Here is a 22,064-nt window from a genome sequence, read left to right as displayed (position 1 = left end):
CGTTTCTACATGTGATGTTTGGCATAAAGCCTATTGTTGAGCAGAACTGCAGCGGTGTGAAAAGAACATACCTGAAGCTGCCATAGACGATGAGGAGGATGGAGATCAGGAACGTTGACACCTGACTGGAGTCGACCAGGGAATACGCCCTGGGGAGGAAGAGAAGGAAGTTTACAATTATTATTTCAAAAAATAAAAGAAGGTTGACAGGCTGGCTGGATAAGTCATACAATGTACACAAAGAACGTCATTACCTACAGCCCTTAAGGCCAAACCCTGCACTTGAATGTGCTCTCCATTTAACCCAGTTTGACCTCAACATTTGGCTGTCAGCTACTGACCCGAGCGTGCGAGTGTAATGCGAATCAAGGCTCGGCCTTCTCCAGTTGTTGCCAAACTATATAACAAACATCTCACGTTACGCCGTTCTCCTTTTCAGTGACTCTCTGGGAAGACATGCATTTCCCCTTTGGTAAATAAGCTTTAAGAGAAAGAGGTCAGGCTGAGTACTCTTAAAACGTAATTACACCGAGCCGCAGTCTGTATGATGGATAAATAATAGGTGATTGTGAACAAAAGAAGTGGACTATATTGTGTACACATTGACTGCATGAATAAGGAACATGGGAAAAATACGAAAGAGAAAAGCAGGCTCGTATGTTGACTTCCAACACAAAAGACACGCTTTACTACGCACAAGAAATACTTTTTAGAAAAAAACAAATTAGTAGAAACTTACACCCAACATAATGAGATGAAGAGGACGAGTGCTTTTTGTCGATCTGGACCTTTAGCTTGGGCTCAAAGACAGGGGTGAGGAATGTGTGTGTATTTAAACCCAGTGGTTTAATTAGACTATTTACACAATTATAAGTGTTTGCTAAGCTAGACGTCGCTATCGCTATTGTTCAAACCATACAAGACTAACCACTAATCATTTGTGCTTGAGACAGAGATTTCTTTTTACCAGGCGGACAATAAAACAGTCAAACAAAAGAACACTATACACTAGGGCTGGGCGAAATGATGGAAGATGCCGCTACCGCGGAATAAAATGTCAACCGAAAGAGATTTTTTTAGCCGCGTGAGCGCTTTGATGTGACATACCCCTGTTTTCGGAACCGCATGTGGAGTCACCAGAGACTCGCAGTGCAAAGACAGGCGCGAGAATAAACAAACCTAAAGACAGAAAAATGCTTATCTGATAGAGAGTGAAGATGACCTACAGTACAGACCCCATGAACACCAGTTTATAACACCACTCATATACTGTACTCTCACTGTTTGTGCATACATTCATACCTCAATGTTATACTTGTTGACTGTCTACCTATTGTAAATACATATTATATTGCCAGAAGATAAATAGATAATCAATCTCATTATAATAACTTTTTCATAACTTGCCTACATTATAACTATTGTGATCATTCGAGTGAACTGTAGTAAATAAATGTCAATTTATCTTTTATGTGATTCTGGCCATATGACAGAAAACCCAGAGCGTCAACGTAGCTACAATAAAATTTATGACCTGTGAGTTGATTAAAACGTAATGTGATGCACATTATAAAATGCTTAACATGGCTTGTCATACTATAAAGGGAAAACGTTTTAAAATAAGGATTTGCTATGGGAAGAAAACAGTTTTAGCACTTTATGTTTCTATTCTTGGTTCATTTGCTAACCTGTACTAAATTTCTCCATCGATACCGATAGCCGTTTATTCAGAGTGATACCTGCCAATACCAGTTCTGAAGGTTACATTTCGGTTAATACAGACCACGCATGCTTACACTCATATGCAGGTTTAAACAGATAAGGGACGAGTGAAATTAACCAATTCTCATGTCTCTACGATGTTCTGTTCCAGAGATATAGGTCTAGCTTAATGGTTGCTAAGTTAACCTGTTTAGTTGCTATGGATGTGGCATGGCACCTGCCATACATTATGATAGACGTGTATACATTTTTTTTAAGGCTTTAGGCCAGGAGCATCTTAAATAGATACATTGATTCACATTCATAATATTCTAGAATGCCATGGCATTTAAATTATGCTTAATTTTATACAAACACCTCACATAATACAATATACCCCATTTTGATGTTTGCTTTGAACTTCAGGAAGTCATGTTTACCATGTCTAAATGCCTAAATTTATTGAGCTGCTGCCATGTGACTGGCTGAGTAGCAATTTGGGTTTACATGCAATTAAACTGGTTTTATCTAATAAAGCTGTGTTATATATATATATCAACACTCATCTTAAAAGCAAGCAGACATGTGCTATATTTATAGATGTGTAAATATGGAGCAACGTTTAATGTGTAATACATTATATTTCTAACACTGTCTTCCTGTGAGACACATTTCATTACACACACATGCACACTCTCGATCACACAAGACATACAGAACTATACAGTGCATTCAAACTCATATGATACAGAGGGAAATGATATCCATAAACACACACGCACACTACACACCTTTATCCTGCACATATTTATCGTTCCTTTAGCAAAGCTACATGCATTGTGATCTGGTGACTCTATAAGAAAGCCATCGAAATGAATGTCTCTTCCTATGAGCATCACATTTTGCATGCTTGTTAAGTGTCATAATATGTATAATAGTACTAAATGGCAAGTAAGTTGGATTATTTATTAAGGAGTATCGACATATAACATACTCGTTTCACGCTAATATAATAAAGGACCCTGTTATGGTCACAAAACAAAAAAAACTCAACATGATTTTGATGATTATTGACCTAGAGAGTCCAAAGAAATGAACTGAGGTGGAAATTTTGAAATTGCTTGAAAGTCCTTGAACAAGTTTGAAAAAGTAGTTTTTTAAATCATCACCAATATCTCACAAACCATTTGATAGACATCAATGGTTCAAGAGGCAAAGTTGTTATGAATAAGGAGATCTATCGTTTGATATCAATAGTTTGTGTATTACTCAAATGTCACGTGACGAACAGTTGTCTAGGCTACCAAAAGACATGTGCATTATGCCATTTTTATTATTATAGCGCCACCTAGTGTCCAAACGCCACGTTCTTTTTTATGTGAAATCCTAGTGATGGTCTCCAGATATTTCCTGAGCCCCTTGCTGTTATGTTAAACCGTTCTTGATTTGAGGCCATTTAAATGTGATAGGCTCCGCCCATTTTTTTATTTTGGGGCCCCTAAGCGATCGTGAAAGGAAATTTCAACTTTTTTTGATAATTATTTACCTTCACACTCCACACAAGTCATCTACATTGGTTTGGGTCTGATCGGTCAAAAACTCAGGGACAAGTTTGCGAAGAAAGGTTTCTATCAATATCTGCGATAACTCACAAACCATTTGATCGACAGAAGTTGTTCTAGAGGCAAAGTTGTTTAGAATAAGGAGATCTATCATATAATACAAATAGTTTGGTTATATGTCAAGTGTCACATGATACACAAATGTTTAAGCACTACTAAAGCGTTATTTCGCCCCCCGGTGGCCAAATGAGTTCACATTTCTTACAGACCTTAAGGACCTTGAGATGAATAAGCCCAGCGAGTGTCGTTTTGATCGGCCTCCGTTTACCCGGTGTAATGAGCGCTCAAAATTCATTGGCCAATGGCGGCCATGTTTTTTGACATACGTCAATGTCCTTTTAGATATTCATGAAGCATGAGACAAAGAGACACCATACCAATTATCAAGTCATTCGGGCAAAGGGTTGCGTAGTTATAGCCATTTTCTAGCTCATTCAAATTATAGCGCCACCTAGTGGCCAAAATGCCACATTTTTTTTATTGTGACTCCGGACTGAGGGTCTACACATATGTTCCAAGCCCCATGAAGATATCTCAAACAGTTCACGAGTTATGGCCATTTTAGCTAAATATGCCACTTCCGGTTTGGACGTTTTAGCGCCACCTAGCGGCCGTGAATGGAAAATTCAACTTTTTTTCGATAACTATTTACATTCACAGTCCACAGAATTCATCAACGTTGGTTTGGTTTCGATAGGGCAAAAATCCAGGGACTAGTTCATTTTTTTTTTTTTTCATAAAATGCAAATTAGCGAAAAAATTTGCATACCGGAAATGAAATCGGAGATATACGTTTTTTAAGTTTTGAGCCAGTGATTACACTGATATAAGACACTTGGGTGTGCGACCAATGGTTTAGGAGTATAAGGCGCAAACGCGCTTTTCATCGTTGTAGCGCCACCTATGGGCCGATTTGGCTGGCTCCGTGTATCTGAGTAGCGACAAGGACTAAATATGTAGAAATGTAGGTTATTCATTAGGTTTGGGCCTATGGGTGACAGACAAGATGGGGTTGGGCATCTCTTCCAAAATTGGAATCTGACAATACCTATCTTAATGGACGATGACATCAGGAGGCGAGGCTATATTAGTTTGCTGGATGGCCATCTGCCAAAACATTAAAAACAATTATATCAGGGCTCCAGAAGGCCACCAAATCGCATTTTGCAATCAGTTTTCAAGACCGTTGTTATTTCACGTGACCAAGTCGACCAGTGTAGGCTGTGTGTGTTTGATAAGTCAACTGCGCGGGTCACACTCATGGGCGTAAATCTCATTTAACAGTAGGGGGGGACAATACACATACAATTTCTCAAGAGGAATTTTTTGAAGGGGACACAAATAATACAATCAAAATTGTATTTACACAAACCGAAAATATGCATTAGGTTCATAGGTTTATCATGCAGACATATTATAACTGAACTGAACTGTCACATACTGTAATACAAGTGAACAATAAAGCTTTTTTCCATTTATATATTTGTTGTCTCTGTTGTGAAGACAGGAAACAAATATAAAAACACACTACCCACTACTACTACATGTTAACAATGAGTCACTTTTTAAACACTTAAAAATGTTATCCTGATTTATACTGCAACATTGTCTGACCAAGTCACCGTACAATGACATTAATGAGTGGTTGTTATTATCCCCTGTAGTGCACTGCCTCCTCCAACAAACTTTGTTCATGTTCGTGTACCCAAACAAACAGTCAGTAAAAGTGACAGATGCTTAAATTCTGTGTTGTACTCGTTGATGAATCGCCCGAGTTTCAGGAAACTGAATGTTTAGCTTATCCGCCGCGCACATACTGCACAAAAAAGATGCGGAGAAAACGACCTTCTCCAACTGAATGAACGCTGTGCACCTTTTGTGGACGCTAAATATAGTGCCAACGTCACAAAGTTGTAACCGGTATGTTTGCGGCTGTATGTGACACGGGACCTGTATGGCAGGATCGGTGGCTAATTGTGGCTGTTAATATTCACATCATGCCAGGTCGCCAAAAATAAAACAATGCATGAGAAATAGCTTTGGCGTGTTAGTTGCAGTATGTGACGTCTGCTGTCCTTTTGAATGTGTTGGGCAATGCACGGGTGAGATGAACGGGTAGAGCACGCAGTGGGCCAAACCACTGTGAGAGGCAGGGGAGGGAGAACTCAACAGTTTCTAAACTTAAAACGCATTTTTTGCGTTTGTATTTTCTTGTAATTACACAATTAGTTTTGGTAAACATAAATATATTTGTAACAATAGAGAATGTGAGTTTAATTGATTTGGGCCGTGTCCCCTTCGTCCCCCCTGGATTTACACCGATGGTCACAATCATGCTTCCCGCTGCCATCGCGGACATGCGGAGTCCAGGTCGTCATTGACAAGTTCTAAAACACAACGTGAGCATGTTACTACGATTCACTGTTTGCTTTCACGGTCTACGTAAGTTTCGCAGCTTCCAAATCATACTCGACCTCAGAAAAGCGCGAATGGACTAACAGCCTATAGCTAATAGTGTGAAAAAATTGCTTTTATCGACAGATACCGATTTTTGGCTGATATGTCGGTGCATCTCTAGTACAAAGTATGCTTAATTTTTAAGGTGTGTAGTGAATTTCGTCTCTTTATACTACTGTATATTATGTTATGCCTAAGCCACAGTAAGCATTTTCCTTATAACTTATAAGAAAATACAGTGTAACTTGTTACATTTATATACTGGGCACAATTTATTTTATTTGTGTAATTTCGTGCTCCTATTGGCCAATCAGCAACAGTACTCTTATTATTGGTATCGGCCATTAAAAAACAAATTGGTTGACCACTTAGGATGCTTTATAAGAGGCTTACTGAATTTATTCTTTTGATATCACTGTCTGAATGAATTAAGCTAAGGGGATCAACATCAGTAAAGTGATATTCATAAATGTCTGCCGATGTCCACTACGGGTGTGTTCTTGAGTTGAGGATTCTATGTCCCTGTATTCTTTGTCCCTGGATCCTCCCAAGTTTCAATGTCGCACCACTGACATACAAAGACCTGGCGGAGCTTTAGAAAGAAAAAAAAATGTAGTGATGGAATGTACAACCTTTGTGTAATTATCTCAATGGGACTATTTAAAGCTTGACCACAGACAGACATTTCAGTGGAGAAGGTACAGCCGGTGTGATTTCAAGACATTTCAGATCAGTTTGCTTAAAAGTCAACTGTTGGAAGAGGCGGTTCTTTTAACTATTTCAGAAGGTGGAATGGATGATAAAGATAAATGGATGATAAAGCAAAATTAATATTCTAATATATACAGGTGCATCTTAAATGTGAATATCTTCAACTTCTGTTATCCCTTTGTTGGATTTGAACCAGAGGCTTGTTTTTCCAGCAAATGATGCAAGTGTCTCATAAGTTCAGGCGATGAAAGTTTGTTCCAATAGGATACAGCCTCCTCTGTGCCGGAGCTTTCGTCACCGTCATTTCATCACAAAGGAAAAAGCTCTTTGACTTGTGACTTAATTAACAAATATATAGCCAAAGAAATTTAATAGAAAGGCAGTACATAAACTCATTTTAATACTGAAGGGTGTCAGCAAATAAAAGGATACGAGTCTCATCAGTTTACATGTAAATAAATCAAGTGGTTATATACACTGCAGAAGAAGTGCCATAACACCTGTAGTTCCCGAGAATGCCCCCTCAGGAATTTTCATGACAATAAAGTATATTTATTAAGACGATATTTGACGGGTGTTGCTTTTTCAGATGCATGGTATAAACAAATCAAACTTGCACTGCTTTTAGATCAAGCATTTCCAACCGATCACAGAGCCGTGCTTCACAGACAAACAGCTCATGAAACATTATCGCTCTGGAACAGGGTGTTTACTGTGTCCCACCAAACAAGAATGAAGCGTTAAGTGAGAGTTATTTACATGTTAAGTCAATGCCAAGGGGCGTTTGATGTGCGTAACGTGATTTGCGCCAAACATGCGAGTTGAAAAATCTAAACTTTGACGAAACTCGTTAACCAATCAAGAGCTTGCTCTAGTAGTGATGTGATAATGAAATAGCGAGCGGGGGCAGTATATTGTATGTTTTAAGCTGTGCAGTTGGCTCATTGAATCAGTGTTGTACTGTACAAAGAGAGTTCGCCAGTTAAAGTTTAAACGAATTGGTTCAAAGGAGTCATTTGTTTGCTAATAATAAATTACTGTTTTTTTATATTTGCTATTGACTGAAAAGTTTCAACAGTTTAATTCGTAGGATGTGAATGAGCTAGTTTAGATGGCTATTTTGGGCTGAAAAGTTAGTTGAAAAGGTTAAAAATTTAATTTAAAAATTAATTTTATTTTTGGTTGAATAAAACTACTGTTTTACATAACTTAATAATCGTAATTTTCATAAAATGTTAATGTTTTATCATGTAAAGTGTTTGTTTAAGACACTTTAAGGTACGGTAGGCCTACATATACGTGTGTGTACAAGATAAGGAAGACACCACCTCCGCCTAATTTTGAACCAGGAAAAACCCTGTAAACAGGTCGATTTACACAATATTTGTTAATCGTGATTTATCGTGCAGCCCTAGTAAAAACTCAAACCATATTAAAGCAATCTCGCAGTAAAATCTTCTACTACAACTTCAGACAAATTACATCGCTTAGTGGACCTTTAATTGACTGCCATTTATTTTTAAGTCTTATATTTAATCTACAGGCAGTAACATCATATCTATATTGTGTTAATTTGGCATCTCTATTTTGTTCCTAACTGTTCCTTCAAGAGATACAATACAATTCCAGGTGTTATGACTTGAATAAAGTTTTGAGCACAGTTTTTAATGTATCTTAATTTTTTCAAATGTGTCTTCATTTTTAACAAAGTTAAAAATAAATATGTTGAGATTGTACATTTAAATATGTAGAGCAGTAATTTAGGTTACTCACAAAATGCATGTTCATGCATGCCATAAATCAATAACAGTATGAAAAACTATGAACAATTTTTTTGGTTGTTAAATCAATTTGATGTATATTAAACACCAGCATTCTGCTTGTTCACTTGTGTGAATACATGCGTGATTAAATGAATTAACAAAGTCTATTGCCGGCAAACTGACAGAAGCGGTGCCATGTCACAGCTTCTCTCTTTCCAGATCTCACTACCTCATTTATCATCTTTCACACTGGCACATAACCACTTGACACCTGAAAAGGGAATCCCAAAAAATTTCAAGATTCTGGTTCTGATTATTTTGGTCATCCCAGTTCCTTAACTGTTTCATTAACGGTTCTTTTAGTAGTTTGAGGAACAAATAGAGTTGTCTTTCAATGATGCAATGCAGTCTATTGCCAAATGATAAGACAATTTCAGTTTTCAACAACAGATAGAACATTTTTAAACAATTCTTGCAGAAGCGTGTTTGCAAAGACATAAAAGTGTCACATTTCTTTCATTCAATACTTGAGGTCGACATATAGGGATTTTTCTCTGGCCGATTTTTTTAAATCAGGCCAGCCGATGGCCCAGACATAAGGCCGATTTAATTTCTTTTTATCTCATAAAATCTAATTATGATACAGAATATTGCTTAAATTAAACATTTATTGAAGACATGTCTCTTCAAATCAGTGCACTTGACTGAGAAAGATTGAGCAAGTGTTTATTGCAGGGTACAAAATAGTAGTCGAATTCATATTAATAATTTGGGGATGTGAGAAGATCCGACTGGTCTCAAGAGATCACAATATTCTTACACAATTGGCATGATAGAGGGCTGTTAAACACATGTTTCCTGCATTAGCTTCACATGCATCACAAATACATTTCCCCTATCCCTACTAGGGATGGGCATTTAAAGCAAAAATAATATTCGAAGATCGATGAGAGCTATTCGAAAATTATTCGAAATTCGCACCCCTCCCCCACATGTACGCATTTACAGTATTACACACAAACGGAGAGAGAAAGAGAACATTTACGCTTTAAATCCGTATGACGGCACACTGCTTTATGTATTATGGAATAGACAATCTTACATCAAGCCATACATTACGATAACGCGCTGAAACATTAATTTATTAACAACCGAATGACGGCACTTATTAACAGTACGTCGATCAGAATCAACCACTCATAATGCTAGGACATTTCCTTGTAAAATATGAGCATTCATTCTTACCTACTAAAAAACAGTGTGATTGATCAAAGAAAATATATTAAAGCCATAAAGATTTTAGACCATACTTTATTTGCATTCACCCCCACACAGAACTCATTTTTGTCATCGTCTCAGTTTACCGTTTCCGTTATGCCAAGCGGGTTTACAGTGTGCGTAACTTCATAGCAATTCTTGTGAGAAAATATTTTTCTCTATTGTCTCTTGATTGACAGCCTTTAGGTTTTAGGTGCGTCGTTATTGGCAGCGCCGCCCTTTGGTTACATGAACGCGTTACACGTGAAAGCACAGCAATTTTTTTAAGATCGCACACACTATTCGAAATTCTAGTTAAATAAACTAATCGAATATTCGAAATTCGTGTCTCATCCCTAGCCCCTACAACAAAACACTTCATTAAAAAATGGCATTCAACAATACAAGATATAAATATGTATTAATTAAAACTGTTGGATTATTATAGGCTACGCCGCAAAATACTTCAAAGAAAAAAAATCCATGAAAGCAATTCTGCCTGACGACCATTTCAGTTCACGTCTCTCCTCCAAATTCCGCCCACAAAAGCTGACTGTCACTGTTCTCTCAGAAGGTGCACTCGTGGCCGGCAGGCACAGAACATACTATGACAAGCACAAACTTTGTTTAGTATATGGAATTGTGTACACGCGACCACTTTGTGATGTCAAAGAATGTTGCGAGCGGCAGTGCAACCGTAAATATTTGCCCCAAAAAATATTATATATCTTATATAATATTAAATATTATATATATTTTTTGGTTTGGTTACCGAACGTTCGGTGCCTCCCTACTTAATGCAAAGTATAAACAGAGTCGAACCCACAGACACATTTAAGCAGGAAGGTTAACATGCAAATTTTAGCTAGAAGTTTTGTCTTTTAACAAGTCATGGCTGCAGAGTGAGTTGCCTTGTCCCACAGGGAGAGAAAATCTCCAGTACAGAAACAGTATTGATAACGTCACAGTTTATCTAGATATACAATGGGGACTAGTGGTCGACCGATTATCGAATTGGCCGATTATCGGCGTCGATATTAAGGATTTAGCCGATAATTGATATCGATCATTTTCAAAGCCGATTTGCCGATTTTGAAATGCGCTATTTGGCTCTGACGCAGCCAAGGATTTAGCGAGAGCAGTCGGAACACGTTTGCCTAGAGTAATGCCCGCCCACTGCACCTCTGATTTGTTGGGACTAAGTCACGAGTCCGGCCAATCAACGCGGGAGGCTGCGGAACAGAAAGATAATTTCACTCTCACACCGAAAGCACTGCTTCGGGTTCATGCTCTATGATGTAAGGCAGCATCAGACGTTGAAATAAATCTTAATCCACTACACTGAAGATGCAAAACACTTCAATACAATTAGTGCCTGAATTTCGGAGCAGCTTTGCGGGTTTCCTGCAGGTTCCGCGGGATTTACGCATTATTATCATGTAGATATAATACACATCCATAGTATAACAATGATTTTACTCGCAGCACACTGCACACGTGTTTCTTGTAATTGATCGAGCTGCCGTTTTGCACGTATTTTTTAAATGGACGTCACTTAAAATGACAAGACATTTTAAAGCATAAAGAACTTAAATCGTCGATCGTCGGTCTTCAGTCAGAGCGATCTCATGCACGCGAGCACACACACACACACACTCCGCAATCTCAAGCTGCTCGCGTCAAATGTTAGATCGAGTTATATTTCGCAACTTATTTATACACATAATTGTTCAGAGACACACATGGGTGTGATTAAATGCCCGTCTTGCCGACAACTCAATCAATGAATAGGCTTATGTACTAACTAAGTGTGCCTAAAATATGCTTTTAATGTTATAGCTTCATGAAAATATTGCGGTCTTTTCAACAACATACACAATAAAGCTATGAAGGCAATTCAATTATTTACACTTATTATATAAATTCAAATTTTTCTAGTTAATCCAATGATGATCTAAATGATTAATTGAATAGTATTGTATGCAATGTTAAAGTCATCAGAACATATTTTTTGCCATAAATAAATATAATTTGTTACATTCAATTCATTTTTTTCATTTGTTGCTTGTTGTTTTTTACTGTGTTGCTTGTGGTTTACAAAATGTTCACAGAATTCTGCTGGGTGTTCCCTTTTTTATGACTGTTATGATTAAGATTTCTCAGTCAGAATTAAAAATGTTTCAAATTTTTCAGAGCCTGTGTTCTTAATTTCTATATAAATTTACGGTTTTACAGCATATATATATATATCGGTTCAAAATTTCGGTGTAATTCGCATGGAAATAATCGGTATCGGCCCGAAAAACGCATATCGGTCGACCTCTAAAGGGGACTACGGTAATAATTTAGCCGCTGGGCTCATTATCAGGTTTTGGTACCCATGCATACTTGTAGCCTAAACTATATGGTTGAAGGCTCGCTAATTATAGAGTTTCAAAAAGTTACTCGCATTTTCAAGTAGCATCATATTTAATCGATGAAATCTACAAGGCTAGATTAAGAATCAAGGATAAAAGAATTTAAGTCTCAGCATTTTCTTGTGAAGTTATCAGGTAGTGAAAAAGTTAGCAGGCAGAGAGGGACACCACAGTGTTATGCCGCAAGAGGCCACATCGCATGTTCCACAACAACACTTAGCTGTGCTCACAGATGCACCGGTCTGTTATTCGGCCCTAATTTGCTGCACAATGGGCCAATGCAGATTAGAAAAATAATCCCCAAAGCCTCCATTTAATGCACACCCAGAGTATTTATTACAAAAGTGGGACTACATAGATCCTGTTGAATGTTTTTGCAATGTATGTTCAGTAGCATCATTATGACACCACTGGATGGTATAGAAAACCTTAATCAATTCAGATTGAACTAGTTTATCAAACAGAAAATACAGATTCTAATACACCATATCAAGTAATGGAAGGGCAAATGACAAATGGCACAAAAGCCTAGTACACTTCTACAACAGAATTCCATTGCTGCCCTTTTCATGACAAAAGGCCCAAGGCTGTTGCTAGTTCATTATAAGAAGCCGGTTTTTCGCCTGTTCTGTGTAAATCTTCAAATCAAAGCATGACTACTACCTTCAACCATTTGTTGCGTTTCATCTCAGAGCTTGCTGGACTTTGCTCAAGGCCTAGAACTGTGTTTTTAAAGGCTTACGCTTTCTTTTAAATCCCTGTGGAGAAAATGAATGACAAGACCCAAGGCTGCAGAAAAAAGGTAGACCGTGTTGCGCTGTAATCTGGATATTTGCCAGCTATTTAAAACAAGGTTCTTCCTTGAAGTTCCTCTTGAGGCCCTTTTAGCAATTTCATGAAAATGATGTCCCTCACGCTGTCAGCAAAACCAATAATGGAACAGGCTATAGCAGAAAAGTAGTGGCAGAAACTGATCTGATGTCATATGACACATCCCTCTACCTACTGTTGGTACTTCATTAAAAAGGAAAACATGTTTGAAAGAACAACAGCTGAATGTGGGCTGAATGCAATATGATCAAAACTAGGCATGGGCCGAGTACCGGTTCCAAGGTATACCGCATGGATCTGTTGGGTGCTTCGCCCTTGAATGATTGTCCATCGTAGTTGTTGATCCATGTCAAGACAGCTTTGCATTGCAGAGATGGCACTGCACTTTATTCTCATTCAATTTATTAAAGGACCCCACACAGAACTCATTTTTGACATAGTCTCAATTTATCATATCTGTTATGCCATGCGGGTATGCAGTGTGCGTAACTTCATTAACAATTGTTGTAAGAAATTTTTTGTACTGTCTCTTGATTGACAGCCTTTAGGTTTAAGCTGCGTTGTTATTACATGAACACGTTATGTGTGAAAACACTGCGATTTTTTTTTAAGATCGCACACACTATTCGAAATTTTATAATTTAAAAACGAATCGAATATTTGAAATTCGTGACTCATCTCTAGTAAAAAGATGCTGGTATCTTTTTGTTACAAATAGCAGCCGAACGTCTGTGCACGAAGGCAGCCGAGAGAAACAGACAGGCGGCGTAACAAAAGTCTATTTGAATTATAAACAGAGCGTCTTTGCAGTTACTAATCACATATTTAAAAACTACTATACAGTTCTCGCTAGAAATGCATTCAAAGGTTGTTCAAAGGGAAAATCTTACTTATTATGTATAGAAAACTATGCTCCAATAGGCGTTTCGGCCGCATGTTCTTATGAAAACAAAAGGTCTCTTTCATTGGTTAGCTGTGAAAAAAGGTGTTTTTTTTTCCAGAAAAGTTGACAACATACGCTCTGAGCTGCATAAACAGATGCCGGTACTGACGTTTAAAAAACAAATTATAATGTAAAACTATGGAGGACAAGAAATTACTTGAGTAAACATTAATACACGCATAAATAAACAAATAAGCACATGCATAAATGCAGGAATAAATAATTAAATAGAAGCATAATTAACTAAATAAATAGATAAATACATGCCTATATTTATAAATAATTAATCAATCAATAAATACATAAATGCGTAAATAACTAAATAAATCTGTCAAAAATATCAACTTTGTAAAACATTTTTTTGGTAAAACATTTCTTTATGTATTTCAACATTTCTTTATGCATTACTACATTTATTTAAGCATTTCTACATTTTTAAAATTTGCTATCTAAATCTATTAATACTTAAACCATTTCTCGTCCTCCATACAAAACAAACACCAGCAGCTTCAAAAAAGAAGTCAAGTCAGAATAAATACTATTTGGCTTTCTACCGAGGCAAATAACATGGCTAATCAACTAGCCCATCATGAACTAGTTTGAGCTAGTTTAACATGCTTACATTCCAGCATTATAACTTGGACTGAAAAATAAAGGTGTAGAAAGTAAACAAGTCTCCAAAAACATTGTTCAGCTGCAGGTTAACCTGACTGTTCCAGAATGTTCTTCTTTGAAAATATCACAATGTAGATATGTATTTGTAATACCGTGACAGTTTTGCTCAAGGTATCCACACAGTCAAAAACTCATACCGGCCCATCCCTAATCATACCTGTATCATGATGAATGTAAATAATAGTGTTGTTCAAAACATGCAGACACAAGTTTTTAGTTAGTTAAAAGGTTAATCTTAAAGCTTATATAGATAACATAAATGTTTTAAAGTTAATTTGTAATTACTATTCTTCTGAACTGTTTCTTTGAAAATGCTTTAAAGCCTATTTAAGAACATATTTCATAACGGATCCCTTTTCAACAACAGTATTTGATTTACAATAAGAGCATCTCCGGTCACCCTCAAGAAATTCAGGGTTAAGTGATTTCCTAAAGGCTTTATCTACTTTAGCTTACAATGTCTGCATCTTTAAACATTACGCTACCACTATCTCTAGTCCACACGTTTAGCCAAACTGTCCAAAATTTAAAGTGCTTCTTTCCTAAAGGAATCGTGCAAAAAATACTGCCCTATAAACTTGCTCTTTCCTTCCATGGAACAAAAAGGTGAAAATGAACAAAGACGGGGGCCAGTTTCCTACATGACTAAAGTGTACCATAAAAGTATCCCACATGATTTGTACATTATATTTAAAGTTTTCTGATAGCTTTGTGTGAAGAACAGTCTAAAGTTCAGACTTCTGTAAGAGTGTCTGATGATCATTATAGTATTGGGTGCTCATTCAGTTTTATTTAATAAAAAGCAGTGACCAAGATTTTTTATTCAACATGTATAAAAACACACTATTTGTGCAAGAGTATGTGAAAACCAAGCTAAAGATATCTTTTAAATAAAATCATCCTACATATTTCTGTGTTCATATAAACTTGACATCTTATGTTATATTGACCGAGTAAGGATATGTCAAAGATATGAATTATAGTGAAATTAGTGGTTGATATTAAAGTGGTCATATGGGGAGAATACGTGTCTTTTTGTGTGTTTTAAGTTGCCCATGTGTGTATTAGACAAGTGTCGGAACTAGTGTTGCAACCAAACCTGGAAGCGTTTGAAATGATCATTGCATCATTGTCTATCTAGAAATTGCATCACACCTAAAACAAACAAAAATATTCTTTTATCCCTGTCACTTGACCCCTTTAAACTTTTAATCATTATACCAGAATTAGATTTTGAGGTTTTCACAGCCTTGTCGTGTTGTTTAGAAACACAAAAGCCATATATGGCTAGAATCTAATTCTTGGGTGATCTGTTCCTTTAATTTCACAGTTCTAGTCAAATAAAAAACAGAACAAGGTGCTCTGTTTGAGTTTATTTACCTCAATGCATTAACAAACCTTATGTAATGGGAGATATTTTTGAGTGAAACAGGATATTTGTCGTGAAAAGCATTCCCTGAACTTTACTAGCACTTTAAATATGGCCATTCCAGAATGAAGCCAGACCTGAATGTGCATCTGCATACAAAGTTGGATTGCAAGTTGCATTCATCTGTCTGTAAACACCTTACACACTTTTTGATTGTGATGTGGAGACTGAAGTTTGTTCTGTATAGCAGCTTGGTTTAATGCAATGGTAATGATTCTTTAACAATATAACATTATTTGCAATAACCTGCATTACAACAATATCATTAGGCCTATATAACAGCTACTGAAGTAAAGCTCTTCATGCGAACAGGCAAGTTTTTGTTGGATGTAATTTTTTTTTTAAATTTCATTAAGAAAGTAACACCCACCTCCAACCAACCGCAGATACTTTTGCATAGGTTAAGGTTACTTTTGCTAACCTGACTGACAATTTGTATTGACATTTCACTAGAAATGCTTTTGCACAGAAGCAGAGAATCGCGTGTCTGATTCAGTTTGTGTAAATGTTGAGCAAAGCTTGCAGCAAAAGCACCCTCATAAATCTCACACACACATGCACAAGTCAACGTCACACTTTTTTGTGTGGGCCCTGTGAAATCAGTTTTAATTTTAAGTTTAAATTTGTTGTATTTTTAAGATACAATAATAATATTTTACTTTATTAAAGTACAAACTGGAAAGCATCACATCATACAAGTGAGTGACTGTGTTCTTACAGCGGTATTCGTTATATGTGATCAGAGACTTAGTCCACTCAAAGACATTGGTTGAAATAGGGATTACTGGACAAAACAGGATTAAAAAGGACATGCATGTGGCATGTATGGTTTGAATATTAACAATTGTGTCGCCAAATGCAGTTTTAGCAACAACAAAAAAATTGTCAACTGAAAAACTAGAAATACTTAAGCTATTTTAGATCAGAATGGACCGCATGAGTAAGCTGAAGCTAAGGCCCAAACTCATTTCTACCCCTTACCACTACACAATCCCCTGCCCCTCTGTTTAGCGCGTTCACGTGAACGGATGTCTCGATTCTCTTTTGATTGGAGGGATAGGGGGAAGGGGCATATAGTCCTTCAAACTAAGATTTTTCAGGATCTCACTTCAAACGAAGGGTTATGAAATTTCCCAACATGGCTGCTTATGCAAGTATAATGCAAGGCTTTATTTGGGCTTTAATAAGAATTTAAACAGCTAATAATCATCTTGTTTATGTTGAATTGAATGTTGTGTTCAGTTTTTTGTCTTGAGTACTTGAAATGTTTATAAAAAGTCACAAAATTGTACAAACGTAACTCTTTAATGTTTGCACGATTGATCTGCAACATTCACAACCGCAAAAACAGTATTTGTAATCACGGCCATCTCCGGAATACAATCACAAACTGGGGGAAGCAGAACGCGCTCCCCCTCAGATTCGCGTTTGCCCCCAGATTCCCCGCCCAGATAGAGGAAGAACGCTGGGTTAATCAAAATGTGCTCTGATATACGAGGGTGTATAGTGAGCTGCTGTTGTCGAAAAAGTTCAGGGTAAATTATTAGGCTGTAATCCACGAAACTGATATGACCACAGCTGACAGCAGCATTTTGGAAGTTTATGATAAACATTGCCGCATCTACATACGGTGAGTGACGTTTTATAATGACATAGGCCTATATAGGTGTAGTAGTGGTGTCCTATTTCTTAGGGGAATGTTTTAGCCCTTCCCCTTGCAACTGTGTTGCAAGGGGCAAGGCGTAAGTGAAGGGGTATAAAATAGAATTGGGATTGGGCCTTAGTGTTAAAAAGGGAAAATGATACTGAGCCGACTATATCGTTTACACATCATTGCTGGGTACCAAACCAAACCCAGTTGGCAGCCTTCTTTTACACAGATTAGCATTAAACATTGAGTTCCCATATGGCCCATGAGATTAAAGAACAACTGCCGAATACTCAGTTTGGTCTGATGTTGTTATTCGCTGTCACTTAACAAATGATGGTTGCGTGTCACGTATAAGTACATTAACTACAGTAGCAGGTCAGAGTGACGTATTATTGCCTTAGATCAGCAAAAGTCTGTTACTTTAACCTGTTCAGCAAGAGTTACTAAATACACAATGCACCATATTAACATACAAGTATTAAAGCGGAAATGCACCATTCGATCAAATGTACATTACTTAGTAAACCTACTATCACTTAAAGGTGGGGTGTCCGATTTCCGAAATTACGCTAGTTTGGACAAAGTCGGAGACGAGTACCAAAACAACCTTGTAGCCAATCAGCAGTAAGGTGCACAGGACACGAAAGATGGGGGCAGGGGCATTTCTGTTTTGGAGATTTGAACATCAACAACGGCTCAGAGAAATCAGACACCCGCCTTGCAAATACCCTACATTGAGCAGTGAAGAAAAACAAGTATTTACTAACTTTCTGAACATGAACTGTTCTAAAATGGAAGGAGACAACTAGAACGAGCTGATGAGCACATGATTAGTCCAATTGCTTATGCATTTGAGCCAATACGCAGAGATCAATGTATCCGTAGAGGTGGGAGAAGTTGTGAACCCACATGGTGTCAGTGTGGATAGTGTGCGCCGATCCCTCCCGTGTTAGAGTCTATCTGCTGTCAGGAGGCTGGTTTGGACCATATATTTCTAGCTAGGGATGCACCGATACTACTTTTTCCTTTCCGATCCGATTTCGATATCTGAATTCTGCGTATCGGCCGATTCCGATTCTGATCCGATACTAGCACTGTTTTTCATGATCAAAGTAGACTTGCATATTTTAGCTTTTATTGCCAGAGATGAATAGTTAAGCATGTTTACTTTCAAGTACATTTTAAACTATCTGTACTTTATCAGAGTACTTTGGACAAAAAATGCTTTCCTACAGTATGAATCACATCATACTTATTCCACTACAGTCCATAAATAAATTGTTTTTTTTTTACTTTAAATCCATAAGTACATTAAAATCTACCATTTTCCTTTACTTAAGTATTTTTACTTAAAAGTATGATTTTTTTTAAATGTAATTAAGTGCTGTATTAAACTTAAAAATACAAACAAAACAAAAATGTGGTCTCATAAAGCACAGATACTTACAAAATATTTAACAAATAAATCTCTGTTTATTACACAAAGCTATCACATTATAAAAGTGTCCAAACTCGCTCATGCACATCCTGGACACAAAATGATGCGCTTAATACATTCGCTTCTACGTTATTTAAAGTCATGCGCATTGGACGCAGAATGATGCGCTTAAAGCACCCGCTTCACTCACGAGCATCCCGGATAGAGATGATCCTGTTGTCGCGGGGATCTTTGCTTCCCAAGTTCAAAACAGTTATAACACAAAGAGAATATATATGTTATGTGTTTAAATCATAGAAAATTGAATCCATCCTAAAGTTTAAAGTTATGTATGAATGACGCATAACATAGACCGCTTCCAGTGCTTGAATCTAATAACATTACACTCAGCGAGTACCGTCTCCGGCAAAATGTGTTTTAAACAAAACCACCCTCTATTATCTAGTGATTATGAAGAATATTGAAAACATTGGAACGAGAAACATCCTGACTGTTCCCGGACACACGCATGCTGGATTGAGATTGACAGATTACCGCACCAGCGGAGGTCAGAGTTTTATAATTATGCTATATTGGTTTATTCCTCGCATAAAGCTATCGAAATACATGACATCGAAAACAGTGCATGACAACGTTTATGGTAATTTCCTGATAGTTAGTCCTTTATGAAGCTTTATAGTAACATCCACGGGTATCGCAACGGATCGGACTAAAGAGAACCCGTCAGTCCGATACCCGATCCAGCAAAAAAGACCCGGATCGGCCTCAATTCCGATCCAGAGTATCGGATCGGTGCATCCCTATTTCTAGCCATTTCTGGATCACCATGGTGCGTACATTACCTATATTATGCCATTTACTATATTACGGGGGACATGTTGGAGGTGGCAATGCTTTCTCTTAAATGCTGGAACGCCCTATTAACAGCAGGTAAACAAACTGTCATCGCGGGTCAATAATATGAAATATGTTACGTAGCTTTGAACTAGTAACACAATGTAATGCACATATAACTCTGGCAAGTGTTGTTTAGATCACGTTACGCCTTACGTTACGGACGTCATATTGCAATCTGATAATATTGCAATCTCGCGAACCAACCCGGTGATGTCACATGCCATGGCGCTGCAAGACGGCGGCGCCATTGCTTCAAAAGCTGTAATGAAACATCCCGTTTTTTTTTTAAAGTTACGTGTTTTGAATGTGTTCTCTGTTCTTTTTATTTAAGTAAAAATAAGTTTAATATATTTAAAAAAAAATTACTTGTATACATTTTGATCGAATGGATAATTTCCGCTTTAATAGCGGCTTGGTGGAGGACAACATCTTAATATCAATAACATCACAATTCAAGACTCAAGTTAGTTAGAAGCAGACTTTGGCCTACAAACACCACCAGGCTTAAAAACATTTGACTCTTATCAGATGCAAGTTGCAAGGTTTCTCTTTTTCATCCTCATAGGCTCAGGAACCTTTGTTTACAGACACGTGTTCACACAATTCCTGCAAAGGATTCAATTGCAGGATTCAGAACTGTACAAATCAAATCATCAAATCAGATCAATAGGTTTGAGACATTCTGTACTATTCATGCAAACTTTTAAAACCACTCATGCTCCAATTTGAAACAGATCGACCATCAAAGAAGTTAATTTATTATTTATTCACACTTATGTCACTGCAAACCTGTATGACGTTTTCTCTTGCAGAACACAAGATATGTGTTAGCTACCAAACAACACTGAAACCCATTGACATCCATTGTGTGGACACAAACCACATATCTCAAAAATAACATCTTTTGTGTGCCTCAGAAAAAGTGTCAAAAACACAACTTCAAGGCGAAAAACGACAGACCGCCTAGACATTTCTGTCAACATTTTCAGTTATGTGTATTTGTACAGACCCACAGGCCTAAAACGTTCAACAATGTGGCATATGCAATCCGTCTAGAGCTCTAACAATGGCCTGGTGTCTTAGTGTTAAAAAGAGGAAATCATACTGAGCCGACAACATTGTTTACACATCATTGTCGGGTCTCCATACCTAGTGAGCTGACTACATAAGCAGCATTATAGGGCATCGTTTCCGACTCTAGAAAGACTGCTCCCTAGATTTTAAGACACAGCCAATGTCTTGCATATATACAGCACAAAGCTCTCCTCAAAGACAGGATTAGTAGAGATAATAAGATAAACCACGAGCAAACGTGCGATTAGACAAGAGCGAATTTAAGTTACTGAATCTGGTCATAAACCACGAAATGACGCTGAATTAACATAAACGTTTATACAATATTCATGTTACGATGGTCACGTTAGCCCGCTAGCGCATATTGTTACAACTAAATAAATCGCACTTCAAACAAACAATTTTATGTAACGAACATCCTGGAAATGTGTATGATGTTTATGTGAATAAATACATTAAATGGATGTTTGGTTTAACCGTGTTTCATATCGAAGCACTTAACCCGTTCATATGATGGCTAATGTGCTAAATAGGGTCCAAAATACGCCTCAATTTGAGTTAAATGATCACCGTGTTAAACGCATATAGCCGTACTAAAGGAAAACCGTTTTAAACGATGGAAGTCGTTAAATGTGTGTAAACGCGTTATGAATGACGGTGTTTTGTTTCCGAATGGTGATATTAGTTGGTACTCACCAGGAGTAGCTCGGCTCCGCCATGTCAGTCAAGCAGGCAGTCGGCGGTTGAGGGCTCAGGTTCGGCTCACACGACGAGATGATCTCCTCCACACGCTCGAGGTTTCGCCTTCTTCACTTAGCCTGCTCCGATAACAGCATGGCGATGTGTTTGCCCTCAGCAGCTCGCGGCAGAAAATACAAAGATCGGGGCTTTGCTACTAGCGGCGGCTAAGCAACAAAAGCGCTCCGCAAAAAACCGTCTCGTTGACTTCAGCAGAACGTCCGCCCGTCTCACCGACCTCAAAACATGCCCCGGTATCAAAGGCCCTCAGATGAGCTGGATACCCATCTTGGGTGTTCATGCAGAGAGAGATAGATGTGCTATGTTTGACCCGCTAGCTGTAATGGAAGCGCACGGATAGCTTTGTTTTCTATGCCGAATGCACGGGAGCGTGCAAATGTCGTTCCTGCCAAAGAAATGCGCGTTCACACGCTTGCCCACAGAGATGATATGGAGGGAC

The 22,064-nt window shown here is 37.6% G+C and overlaps 1 protein-coding gene across 1 annotated transcript in view; it reads right to left on the bottom strand.

Moving 5' to 3' along the window:
* The window catches only part of sppl3 (signal peptide peptidase 3), a 35,151-nt gene extending 13,087 nt beyond the window's left edge, over positions 1-22,064 (bottom strand). Inside the window, exons 1-2 of the mRNA XM_056736945.1 lie at positions 21,563-22,064; positions 72-149 (exon numbers count right to left, since the gene is read on the bottom strand). Coding sequence (XP_056592923.1) covers positions 72-149; positions 21,563-21,585 — 101 coding nt within the window. The 5' untranslated portion in view covers positions 21,586-22,064. The remainder of the gene's footprint in view (positions 1-71; positions 150-21,562) is intronic.

The sequence above is a fragment of the Triplophysa dalaica genome, chromosome 22 (assembly GCF_015846415.1).
Source record: "Triplophysa dalaica isolate WHDGS20190420 chromosome 22, ASM1584641v1, whole genome shotgun sequence".
In the NCBI taxonomy this organism is placed as follows: Eukaryota; Metazoa; Chordata; class Actinopteri; order Cypriniformes; family Nemacheilidae; genus Triplophysa; species Triplophysa dalaica.
The sequence above is the reverse complement of the archived record's forward strand: the minus strand, read 5'-3'. Positions and strand labels throughout refer to the sequence as shown.